The sequence below is a fragment of the Toxotes jaculatrix genome, chromosome 5 (genome assembly GCF_017976425.1).
Source record: "Toxotes jaculatrix isolate fToxJac2 chromosome 5, fToxJac2.pri, whole genome shotgun sequence".
Taxonomy (NCBI): Eukaryota; Metazoa; Chordata; class Actinopteri; family Toxotidae; genus Toxotes; species Toxotes jaculatrix.
Genome location: NC_054398.1, coordinates 1,068,871 through 1,081,779, shown reverse-complemented (window position 1 = coordinate 1,081,779; position 12,909 = coordinate 1,068,871). Strand labels below are relative to the sequence as shown.

Sequence of the window (12,909 nt, the reverse complement as noted above, 5' to 3'; positions counted from 1 at the left end):
GTGGGACGTAACCACAGCACTGATCTCTAAAAATAGAAAGGGTGCAGGTGATTACACTCTGGTCCACACCTGCCCCCCTAAAAGTGCTAACTGGACCGCCTCATATGAGGGAGGCACTGTAAGCATTATGAGTCCAGACTGTCTGGAGACATTTTTCAATTATAAACTTGTTTAATCACCTTTTGGAGTTTCAGTTTGATGGTAAAGGTTTTGATGTAATAAGATATTAGCCCTCAGGCGTTTTAATCTTGGTTCTGTTACTTCATTATGTTTTAGTCATGTAAAGGAGTTGAGTGTAGCCTCTGTCCTCAGAGAGCTGCTCTCCGATCTGCCTCAGTACCATCGAACTACACTGCTGTAGACCAGATGTCTGTAACACCTGAAAGCCTAAACTAACTACCCACTGAAAAGAGAGTCATTATCAGACTGGGGAAACTGTGTGTTATAGACCAGCTCACCTCTGGTCTGGTATTATTCCTATAGCATAGCGTTAGCTTTGGCACCTGCCTACAACACAGGTTCTCTGTAAGGGATTCAATCTGCTGCAGGGTGCAGGGACACCTGTTGGGCTGTTATTGATGGGGATGGAGTCAGCGTCCGGCTACACCTGCACCCCCGCCCTCAGTTTTATTTTTTAGAATTGTTCAGTTGAAAGCGTGTGTGCAGCTGGGCTCAGAGCTGGTGCTACAGACGCTTCAACGTTGAACTCAACGGACGGGTAATGTACATCTATTGCTTTTTATCGTACCGATAACCGCCCGTTAGTTACCGTCAGTAAATCTGAACTGATCCAGTAACAATGCAACTGTTACATCTGGTTTATACGATAATTTGCGGATGGAATTCACGAAACGTAGACTTTGCTAATCTAACGTTAAACTAGCTAGCGCTAGCATACATTGCTAGCGCTAGCTAGCACATCAGAAGGCAATTTGAGGAAAAAACTAATAATTATATTAACTTCTTAGTGTTTGAATGGTTGGTACAATTTTCCTGTATAGTTCCTGTATAATTTAGAGTAGGTTTCATGAATATTGATAGAATAAACTAACATTTATCAGACTAACATCTGCCATCATTTCAGACCTTACTCCTTCTCCTCTCTGAAAAGGTTTCACAAACCTGAAACTGTTTTCTAAAGAGTCTTTAACCTGTAGACATTTTGACATGTCCTGGACCTGGTCTGATGTGGCCTGGGTGTGAAAAAAATAAGAGTGAAAATTCCCTTTTTTTTTTTTTTTGCATTTTCACAAATATAATAAAGGTTTCATTAAACTGGACCTGTATTGTAACCTGTCCTCATCCTCTCTGTGATGATCTACACTTCACCTAAAATGTCTTACCTGTGTTCACAGCTGTAAGAGGTGTAGAGGAGAATCAGTCACTCCACACAGTAAGTTTCCCTGAACTTTCCCCCTGTTCTGAATCTGAAGCCCTCTGCAAAGTTTCATTTTCTTACCTTCAAAGACATTACAAGTGAATTTCCGTCTAATTTCCTAAGATCTTTATATTTCTCTGATGTGGGATTAAAATAGGTGCACGCTGGCGGGATGAACAGTCCTACTACAGAGCTGAACGCAACACAAAGCAAACAGGAATTTACTGCCACTGATGACCATTCCTCAAAAGACTCTGAGGAGGACACTAATGTCCACACTGGCCCCGCAGGGGCTCCTTTTTGGACAGGGCCCCCGTCAGATACCATGCTGCCTGTAATACTTCCCCATCCTCACCAGCATACTATCCAGCCAGGAATGGTGGAACCTCTCAGCTTAAGGTCTAATGTTCATTCATTCACTGTTTTCTTACTTTTAGCATTTGTATGATGAGAAAGAGTTTTCAAATGACTCACTGGCCTTTATATTTTTGTCCCATTTTGGCTACGCTACTGTACTGAGCTATTCCTGACCCCACCACATGTTTGAAAACTAAAATCTAAACCGTTGGTATAAACCTGACCTGGATAAGATGGATGAATTGTTTGCAGGTTCCACTGTCCATATCCGTCCACTCAGTGTCAGATGCCTTATCCAGACTACCTCCTGGAGCACCAGCCGAGTCAGTATCACCTCCTCACTGGGTAAGTTCTCTTTCACTTTACATGCATGGTGTTGAATGTTGAAGTCTATTAACTGAATAAGTAACACAAAATCCCAGGCACCAGTAAACATAATGTCAGCAGCAAATAATAGAATCTTTGTTCCAGTCAGCAACTGAGGAAATACAACTATTTTTACTTTTGCACCATCTGGTGTTGGTATTAAAAAACAACACATGGACAGTGAGATGAATGAGCTGAAAGCACCATGAAATAAAGCAGTTTTCACTGGGATTGGTTGATTGTTTAGGAACAAAACACATGTTATCTGAATAATTTGAAAGATGCTGTTATCACATACAGTTTTTACACATAGTCACAAAATCAAGACTTTAAATGATCAGACTCCAGTATTGGAATCATACCAGTGCTACAGGGCGATCACAAGGTTAGATTTAATAACACAGGACTTTGACTCGTGCCTGAGTATGTACAGACATGCGGGAGTGAAATGGTATAGTTGGGTTGGTAAAGTAACTTCAGGCATCCTTGGTTTCCTCAGCCCTGTGCCTGGTTCATCAGACAGCAGCCATCATGGCTCGTTTTCTGCTCCTTGGTTTACTAATGAACACGTTCTCTGCAGTTTTATGCCGGTGAGTTCAGACATTTAGAATCATATAACTGTTCACATGTATTAATACAGAGTTAATATATTGCATATTTGTTGTAATGTCTGTGAGTGTGTCTTGTATATTTTTAGGGGGACTTACACGCCCCTGTAGCCGGCACCTGTGTACCACAGGCCATGGACCATCAGCAGCTTCAGGAGGGACTGACTGAAGTCACATCCCACATCACACAATCTGTAAGTTCATCATCATCACAGAACAGATTTTCATTTCAGTCTGTCCAACAAGAAATATGAATAAGTCTAATCAAGCTGACTTTACCTTTACAGGGTTAACACCTGTTTTCTAAAACTGAATACACTAATAAAAGAGATAGCTAAAAATCCATTATTAGAAAGAATTAGAGAACAGTAATATTATATATACATGGACAGAATTACAGTTTCAGTTTAAGGTGACCTTTTCATGTGTCTTGTTTTGTCCAAAGTACAGTCCAAACATAGTCAGTGTCTTACATAGGACAAACTGCAGATTCTCTAACTTGAGAAGCTGGAGCCACTGAATGTTTGGTACTTCTGTGTTAAAACTTCAGTGATTCATTGATTATCAAAATTCGACAGTCAATTTTCTGATTAACGTTCGATAACCAACCACTTATTGAGGTCTTCCTCTTGTGGTGTGTAGGTGGTGTGTAACCTGAGTGGAGGTGGACACAGACATGACGTCCCAGCTCGAGGAACAGGTTAGTGTTCAGTATAGTTTTGTCTCTTTGTGACCGTCCAGCAGAGCACCTTCACAGAAGCATCACACAGGAGAAAGTCCTGCCTGTGTCATTACATTTACTCCACGGCATGAAGGCGTGAAGCGAACAGAGCTGGGTTTTGTTTTAATTTTTTGATATGTGCTGCGTCCACACCACATTCTCATCACTCATTTCCTTTATCCACCACCTCTTCTGGATTAGACTTAGTCAGCACTGTACTAAATGGTCCTTACAGCTCCTCATAAGGTTTCTCCCATATTGCTAATCCACTGAAGACTGAGGCACTTATTTGATAGGTTGATATAACAGGACACTCCTGTCCTGAGCCAGCAGGGGGAGCTGTACACAAAGAGCACCTTTTCCTTTAGAGCTGTCAGTAAGTAGGAACTGACACTGCTGTCTGCTGCACTTTACTAAGCAAACAACACTGTCTCTGTTTGGATGTGTTTGCTCAGGAACAGTACAGCCGATGTGGACTGATGGTCTCAGAACAGACCATCTGTTGATTGTGTTCAGGTTTCTGTAGTGATCCTCTTCTCCTTTGTGTTTACCAGGTGTGAGTGTACTGGGGGCTTCCAGCCAGGTAGGAGAGCTAAGTTAGTTCTGTCTCTGCCCAGAAACCATTCTGTCCTCCAGCCCCAGCTCCATATTTACCACGACTGATTGATAGAGTCATGTCTTCAATCATTCATTCATGTACAGCTTCCCCAGTATCACCAGATAGCTTGTTCCCTGTACGAGTCCAGAGATCAGACAGCCAGCATGCAGCCTCAAGCGCCTCCAGCACGGTAAGTCATGTTAAACTGATTCCACAGAGTCATGGTCGATGACCCATGGAAGCTTCACAGACCACTCCTGTAGGATAATGTAACATCTGGGAGGGACGTGGAATGAAAAAGATCAAATTGGTTTATGAGTTGTTTGTAGTTATATCTGTAATATCTTACCTTTACTCCCATAAAGGTCATCAATAATATAATTGAACTGGCAATTAAGGACCTTATTCACTAATAAGAATAAAACAATAATAAGAATAACAGCAGAAATAATAATGTCCTACATATTATAAAACAGTGCACCAGGAATGCTCCCTGTGGTTTCCCCGTGTGTTTTTGACGTTCTGTACCTGTACCTATGTTGGTATAAGATTATTAGTCTTATAGGTTGAGTTTTATTTAATGTGGAGTGCTGTTACTCTTGTAGAGCTGCTGGAACTTTGTGTGAATCAAAGTCCAGGAAACCCTGCCACTGCACCAGATCCCAGTGCCTCAAACTGTGAGTAGACCATCTTATTATGGCTTTCATCCTCAGCTGTCTCTGCAGCATGTCCCCGAGACATCATGGTTAGTCTCGGTGCTGTTCGCACTCCATTGCCCTAACGCTGTAAAAGATGACCATTAAACACGTCACTACAAACTACCGACTTCTCCCTGTGAGGGATCTTTACTAAAAGGCTCAGATTTCTAGCCACTGAACAGTTAATCTGTTGTTTATTGATCACCAGCTACAGAGAAACACAAATTAAAAGATGCATTACAAACTTATTTTACCTGACCTCTCTGCTGAGGACCACAGTGCAAGACAAAAGAGCAGCAACTCAGCAGACAGATTCTCAGTTTATCTGTTTACAGAAATAATCTAGTCAAAGAACTTGTTTTACTTTTACTTACTTTTTTTAAATGACTTTTTTTACTGAAAGACTTTTTCATGGCTCATTCAGTCACAGATCTTTTTGTGGAGCTGACGTTTGTATATTTCCCTTCAGCTACTTTTCCATGTTCAGCAGCACTTCACTGCTCTGTGTGCTCTGACTGTGCTCATTACTTCGCCTTAGCAAAGAGTTTAACCTGTTTTCATGTGTGTGTGTGTGTGACTGTCTCTCTCACTTCAGCTACTGTGAGTGTTTTGCCAACGGAGTGATGTGCAGCAACTGTGACTGCTCCAACTGCCACAACAACTCAGAGCATGACGTGAAGCGTCACAAGGCAATCAAGGTACAGTGAACAGCGTGCACAGTTCAGCAGGGTGCTGCTGGCGAGCGATGCTGGTGATACTCCACCCAGCTGTGTGGTGGGACAGGATGTTCACCTGCTGCGTGAGCGGTGACACACTGATCCGTCAGCAGCGGCTGAAACACGATCGACTTCTGGTGGCTGCTTGGTGTCAGAGCTGCAGCCGACAGGGAGACGTGGCGAGCGGGGCTGACGGCACCGATCATTGTCATTAGTGTTTCAGGCGGGGTGATGGGCGGCCGTGATTCAGCAGCACCGTTACTGGAAAACACTCCACAGGGAGACGTGTTGTCTCGCACGCACTGCTGTGTCTCGGACACACACTTGTGAGGACACTTTATTGACTCACTGTATATTAACTTCACAGAGACTTCACCAAAGCCACCACATGACAAACAGCCGACACTCTAACCTTAATCTGTTCTAACCTTAACAGGAACGTAAAAAAATAAACAGAGAGAGAAGAAGATACTTTTTCTATTTCACCGTGTTTCAAGTCTCAGACACAAAAACCAAAACATGCTTTTTCCAACAGACGAGCAGTGCAGCCCAGATGTCTTGTCAGACTGTCTTTACTCGAGTATCCAAGGTGTTCTCAGGCCATAGGATACATACATACACAACAGAATTGTCCACTGTCATGTCTTTGTCAGTGTCCATTGAAAGGATTTCAGAAAACACAGTGCTGGAGGGTAACCCCTGCCCCAGACAGGTCCCAGTGTTTATGTCATTCCCAGTCTGTCTTACTCTGATCTTCACCAGTATTCCCATTGTGTAGTTGTGTTTAGGTCGTAACCCAGATGCCTTCAGGCCTAAGATCGCTGGTGGGAAGACAGGAGAGGTTAAAGGTTGGCACAACAGAGGCTGCAACTGCAAACGCTCCAGCTGCCTCAAGAACTACTGCGAGTGCTATGAGGTTCACACACACACACACACACACGCACACACACACGCACACGCACACGCACACACACACACACACACGCACACACACCTCAGGGTGTGCTCAGACCGACGTCAGCCCACTCCTCTGCTGCTCTGAGCTGGTGAGCTGTGACTGTTTGAAACTTAAAACTTTATCGAAGCAAGTGATCAAAACAACTTTCTGCACACTAAATGATTTCTCATTGGCTGAGGTCTCAGTAGCTGTCTTCAGGTCTCAGTAGCTGTCTTCACAGGTCTCTCAGGCTTCAGTACTTAGTTTGGTAATCGGCCTTTGTTTCTGCCTGGCAGAGAATTAATGTGTATCTTATCCACATCTCATTCTTCATCTTCATCTTCATCATCACCAGGTGTTTGGTGACCAGACATTTTTATTCCTCTCTGTCATTTATACACGTTCTCACATTCGTTTGTACAGTTTACAGGTTAACCTGCTGTGTGTGTGTGTGTGTGTGTGTGTGTGTGTGTGTGTGTGTGTGTGTGCAGGCCAACATCAAGTGCACCTCCAGCTGTAAATGTGTTGGCTGTAGAAACTATGACAATGACTCCGAAATGGGCGTCAAAGAGGAGACTGTCAAGGACAAGTGAGTGAGTTGAGACACAGGTCGTCCTGCTGTGTCCCAGCTGCTGTGGTTATAACACACTTATACTAAAGTAAAGTTTATCAGTGCAGTAGGTGAACTTGCTGTTGTGTAGTAGTTGGTCTGGGATGTGTGATCACATCACAGTGTGAGAGTAAACCTGTAGCATCAGTATACCATTTCTCCCATTATAATGTGAAATGTTTCCCATCATGCTGATCCCTGTGTCTTTTCCTGCTGGAATGTCTTCCACTGTGCAGCTCTGTGAAGACACTGCTTTGGCTAAACGTTTGAGTCTCTCAGTTCTACTGATGCTGCTCTATTTTACATATGTGTTAAATATGTTAACTCTCCATCAGCAACAAGCTGATGGGATTTTTTCTTTTTACTCTGGGTGATGTTTTTGTGATATATTTACAGGTGTTTGTTATGCTGGGTTTAAGTAACCATTGTTAGCCTCAGAGGACAGCGTCCGCCGCCACGTTAACGTGCGTGTGCGTGTGTGTGTGTGTTCAGATGGCCTGCGTCAGAGATAACCCTTCCTGTGGTGGAGGCTGTGTGTGGCTGTCTGCTGGCCCAGGCTGAGAAGGCTGAGAGGGAGGAGCAGAGCCCCGCCCTGGCTGAGCGCATGGTCCTGGACGAGTTTGGTCGCTGTCTCGCTCAGATTGTCCAGGCGTTGTTCAGGGACAGTACAGCCTGAGGCTTCGGTTCTGTCTCACCTGCTGTTATCATCTAAGCACCGCTGTGATATTTGAATTCACACAGCGGGGTTTGGAAGGATTTCCAGATTAATGCAGACTGTTGGTTTGAAGTATGTGGAATCCTGTATCAGTTTATTCACAGGGTTTTATCTGAAGTTCGATATTTGGTTTCTGCTCAGTGTAAAACAGGTTGTGTGTGAGTGGTGTAGATTTAAATCACTCAGTGACGGTGGACGCACAGTTCCAGTGGTTTCTACTGGAGATTCTGAATAACATGTGATCAGTCAGGAACAAAAACATGAACTGATCTGACATCTGTACACGTAAACCCATGTTAAACAAACAAAACCTATTTATTCTTGTGCACTGATTTTTGTTGTTTTAGTTGTAACATGTTTGGATGTATAAAATATTCATTTATTTATTTTTAGATTAGTCTTGAGAATAGTGACATTTTCAAAATAAAAGTAGTGATGATCTGGTGTTTCGTCAAATTTATTTTCATACCAGTCATAAACTGGTCCAAAGCACAGACCAGTTCAGACTGGTGTTTTCAGAACATACTACACCATAGAATAATAGACATTAGTAGGATTAGAGTACAGTGTCAGGATTAAAGAGCCTGGTTGTTAAACTCTGCCTGTTTTTTTACAAGCTGTTTTAAAACCAGAGTGAACACATGAAACGTTAACAGTTCACATTAGCTACAAATTGAACTACTTCGACATTCAATCAGTGCAATGGCACCACTAACAGGTCAGACCCTCTGAGGCTGATGTGAAGTCATTAGGTGTGGGAGCTGGTTCCACTGGAGCTGGTTCCACTGGAGCTGTGCTGGTCTTAGCATTTCAAGTTAAAAGTAGAAGAATCCATTGCTGAACCGGAACTGTTCTGTGTGAGTTTCTCAGGTTAACAGGTGAGTTTCTGAAGGAGAAAGCAACAGAGAACAAGAGTCACAAGACCGAACACGAGATTAAGTCATGAGTTTCACCGTTTGCACAGCGGCGAGAGGGTTACCGCTGAAGGCAGGACAATCAGGCGTCGAAGTGAAGCGCTGCTCCAGCTTAAAAGGAATGAGGACAGGAAAAGGAGGTGCAGGTGTGCCAACCTCCAGCCAGCAGGAAACCACGCCTCTCCACTCTAACAGGAAGGAACCTCCCACAGGAGGCAGAGGGAACAAACACCAAAGCACAAGCACACAGAAACAACAGTCCCCTAAACATAACACAAACCCATATACATTACATCACTCTCAATATCCCACAGTGACACTGAATTTTAGCTCTGGGCTGGGCCACTCAGACCCATTCACAGGTTTGTTGTCCGGCCTGAAGCTGCCCCCACCATGCTTCACCTTTGCCGTGGTGTCGGGCAGGTGAGGAGCTGGTCCTGGCTTCCTCCACATGTGAAGCTTAGAACTGAGACCAAACAATCTTGGTTTCTTCAGACCAGAGAATCTTGTTTCTCAGTCTGAGAGTCATGTGTCTGTCACTTCATCTGTCCACTCTGCCATAGAGCCCAGATCAGTGGAGTGCTGCAGTGATGGCTGTCCTTCTGGAAGTTTCTCCCTTCTCCCCACAGGAGCTCTGGAGCTCAGCCAGAGTGACCGTCAGGTTCTCAGTCACCTCTCGTACCGAGGCCCTCGTCCCCCGATTACTCAGTTTGGCCAGATCTAGGATTTTCCACTGGTTTCATCAGAATCCTGCTCCACCTCCATCTCTTCTCCACCACCACCACCCTCCTGACTTCATCGGGGGACCTTCCTGTACTGCTCAGTCTTTTAATAAACCAAGAACACACAGACTCAGGCATGGACACAGACACAGACACAGACTCTGACACAGACACAGACACAGACTCAGGCATGGACACAGACAAACCGACAGGACACAGGGAAATAACGAGACTTAAATACACAAGGCAATGGGCAACAGGTGAAACCAATTAGGGCGGGGCAGACAATCACAAATGGAGGGAAACAAGACAAAGACAGGAAGTAGAACAAGACAAGAAACACAACCACCATGATTTCAAAATAAAACAGGAACAGTGAACAAAGCTTAACAAGAGTCCAAAAGAGAGTTCAAAACATGACCATCAATCCTGTCTGACAGGTGGACCCTGTGTCAAAGTTTGTGTCCAAAGGCCTCATTCATTCTAGTGTGAGGTAAACAGAAGTGTCCAGGGCCCAGGGACAGCTCATCTCCTGCGGATCTACAGTATTTATATGTAACCCAGCAGGAACCAGAGCCGGGTTATCAGAGCAGGGGAGAGTGGACGGAGAGTTCTGTGGACTCAGTCAGAGCTTTCATTTCCTGATACTGGGAAACCTGGGATGGAAATAAAAACAGCAGCAGCATGAAATACCTCTGTCTGTTACTCACTGACACAGACACACACACACACACACACACACACACACACACACACACACTATTGATGTTCCTCTCTGCAGGTCACGCTCGTGACGTCAGCCTGTTTTTGTGCTGTGTTTTTAGCTTCTAGTAAACAGGAGTCCTGCCAGGCCTCACAGGGAGCAGGATCGAACCCGTTACCGCTGCCTCTGCTGCTGCCGGGGGATATAAGCAGGCCGGGAACAGTGCTCTGAAACACACACATACACACACACACAGACACACACACACACTGTGACTGGACTGGCTGCAGCAGACATGGTGAGTGGAAACAAGGGCATGTTTTTAAGTTTTTATGTTCAGTCAAATGTGTTTTTATCTTTAGATTCATCAGCTCTTTAAAAGCTGCTTTATTGATTTATTTGTATTTGCTTGAATTTATTTAAACTAAAAAATTGAAAATGAATGTTATTTATTATTATTATTTATTTGTTCAATTAGTCACTGATATTTCAATTTATTGTATTTTAACTACTCGTGACATAATTACAGTTAGAATTTATTTTCCTTTGGTACAACATAGTAATTAACATTCATACTGATGATAATACTCCTAAAATGAGTTTTCCTTGAGTAATTATTATTGACAAATTTAGCTGAATATTTAATTTAGTTATTAATCTGCTATTTTTTTACTCATTATTATTTTAAATTGTTTTTATACAACATGCATGACCACAGCTTTAAAACAGAGAAACAATTTTTAAAAAAAGAGTAAATACCAGTGTAAATACAAACAGTTAAATTATTATACAGTTCAGCCCATAAATCTGGAATAAAATATATTTGAACCTTTCTCATGAAATGATTGTGACCATGGGATTTATTCTTCATAGATAAAGTGTCTGTCTTCTCAACACTTTATTGATCAGTCTCTTCCAGTGTGATTACTGATGTGTGTGTGAAAACAAACTGAATAACAACAAAAATCTAAAACACATCACTTTTTAAAGTGTTTCACAAAACAAAAGGAAGACAGCAGCTCTAATTTTAAAATATGTTTAGCAGGAAGCAGGTAGTAACCTGCAGCTTAATCTGTTTAAAATAAATGTAAGTAATGTGGTTATTTATTGTCATAGTCATTCATTGCTCTGCCGTCCTGACTTCAGTTCATTCCACAGCTGCGGAGCTTTAACTGGCAGCTTATATTAACGTTCATGCTTTTTTGCTTGTTCCTGTTCCAGAAGATAAAAGCCACAGCTGTGTGGACGCTGGTCGTCTCTCTGCTGGCAACGTCCTGTCGCGCTCAGAAGGTAAAACTCAGCAGCCGCTCACGTTTACCTGTGGTTTCCTGTCCCTGAACAAACCGCTGTCATCTCTGTCCCCCTCAGCTGAACATCCACTGGGGTCCTCAGTCCATGATGTATCTGAAGGGCAAACGTAAGTTAGCGAAGCTGAAACCATGTGAATCAGCTGATCATCACTGACCGTGGTGATATCCAGTCACGTTTCCAAGTCTGATCCATGTATTTTCATTTGGATAATTATAGTAGAAAGCAAATATGAATCCTGCTGCTGAATGTCACACTGAGCTGTGACTCACTTGGATTTAACCTCTTCAACTTTAAAATGTCCCCAGATTTCCTCTTACAGAGGACCATAACTGTCTCACAGTCTGCTGGTGTCCTTATTTATTTGAAAAGTCTGTGGCTGGAACTGTTTGCTTCATCTGAAGCAGAGTGATTAGCTCCCTCATCTGGTCAGTGTGGGTTATATGTGTTTCAGCACAGAAACACATCAGCTTCACTGTTTCCTCTGTCGTTGTTGTTGTTGTTGTTGTTGTCTTCAGATGGCAGGAGGTTCGTGCCAGAGGACAACAACAGTGTTTGGAAGCAGGGTCTGCAGGACTGGTACGCAGTACTCCGAGGTACAGACCACTTCACTTACTCCTCACAGACTGGCTGACCCTTATTCCTTCATATTACCACTGACTGTAATGACTGTGTGTGTGTGTGTGCCTGTGTGTGTGCGCGTGTGCGTGTGTGTGCGCGCGCAGGCATCCAGCGGCTGCAGACTCTGGAGTTCAGTAAACCCCGTCACATCGTGAGCTCAGAGAAAGTGCTCATCCACTACCTCCAGGAGAGATGAGACACGCGAAGTCCAAATGTCTCCGCGGACCTGAACTAACAATTCACTGAGACCATGTCCAAACAATAACACACAAACTTCAGCCCACACCGTAACAGCCGGGGTGCGACAGGCAGAGACACAAGCGGTGCTACAACCCGTCCCAGACGCTCAGCAGTCTGAAAACGCTGTTCCTCTTATTCTCTAAATGTATTTGGATCCATCCGTTTTTCCATTTCCTCAGTGAATTGTTGTGTTTTAAAAACACGTGTGCTCTTCTCTTTGTACAGATTTCAGCTCGTATATGAAGCAGAACAGAAAATAGACAAAGTGCACTGAATAAATATGATGGAAGAATGTCTTCATATCTTTTCTGTCTCCGTCTTTCTTGGCTGCAGTGTCTGATTTTGTCCACTAGAGTGCAGCAGCAGATGGTTAAAGAAAAAAACCTGACCTCAGTATTTTGTGCTTCTGAGGCGTTTGACGCTGATGGAAGGTTTTGGTTCGCACTGAATCAGCAGTGAAGAAGAAGCAGTTCAGTTTTATTACAGCAGACTGATGAAGACCTCCCTGATCCCTCTGCGTGACCCTGTGGCCCAGACCCAGCCAGAGCTGCAGGTCCAGCAGGACTCAGAGCCACAGAACCTCCTCCTCCTCCTCCTCCTCTCTCTGTCCTCTTCACAACCTCCGCTGCTCAGAGCCACGTTTCCTCCCGCCACACACAGTCTCTATTAGCTTCAGTTAAACAAACAGCAGCAGTGC

The 12,909-nt window shown here is 43.7% G+C and overlaps 1 protein-coding gene and 1 long non-coding RNA gene across 2 annotated transcripts; one reads left to right on the top strand and one right to left on the bottom strand.

Annotated features, from left to right (window-relative positions):
* Positions 1–8,145: 8,145 nt before the first annotated feature.
* On the bottom strand, positions 8,146–9,516 carry LOC121182353. Its single transcript, XR_005894106.1, has 2 exons — positions 8,684–9,516; positions 8,146–8,590 (listed from the first exon to the last, which is right to left on the bottom strand). It is a non-coding gene; the product is annotated as an uncharacterized LOC121182353 (long non-coding RNA).
* Positions 9,517–10,290: 774 nt separating this feature from the next.
* Positions 10,291–12,496, top strand: LOC121182292 (spexin prohormone 2-like). The gene is made up of 5 exons (XM_041038721.1): positions 10,291–10,341; positions 11,265–11,333; positions 11,412–11,460; positions 11,870–11,947; positions 12,077–12,496. The coding sequence occupies exons 1-5, from the start codon at positions 10,339–10,341 to the stop codon at positions 12,166–12,168; spliced, it is 291 nt and encodes a 96-aa protein (XP_040894655.1). The 5' UTR covers positions 10,291–10,338; the 3' UTR covers positions 12,169–12,496.
* The last annotated feature ends 413 nt before the right edge of the window (positions 12,497–12,909 follow it).

What these genes read in the sequence shown, in the direction of transcription:
- LOC121182292 (XM_041038721.1), top strand. An exon ending in CGTCCTGTCGCGCTCAGAAG is followed by an intron (nt 11,334 to 11,411) that starts GTAAAACTCAGC and finishes TGTCCCCCTCAG; the next exon opens with CTGAACATCCACTGGGGTCC. An exon ending in CTGGTACGCAGTACTCCGAG is followed by an intron (nt 11,948 to 12,076) that starts GTACAGACCACT and finishes GTGCGCGCGCAG; the next exon opens with GCATCCAGCGGCTGCAGACT.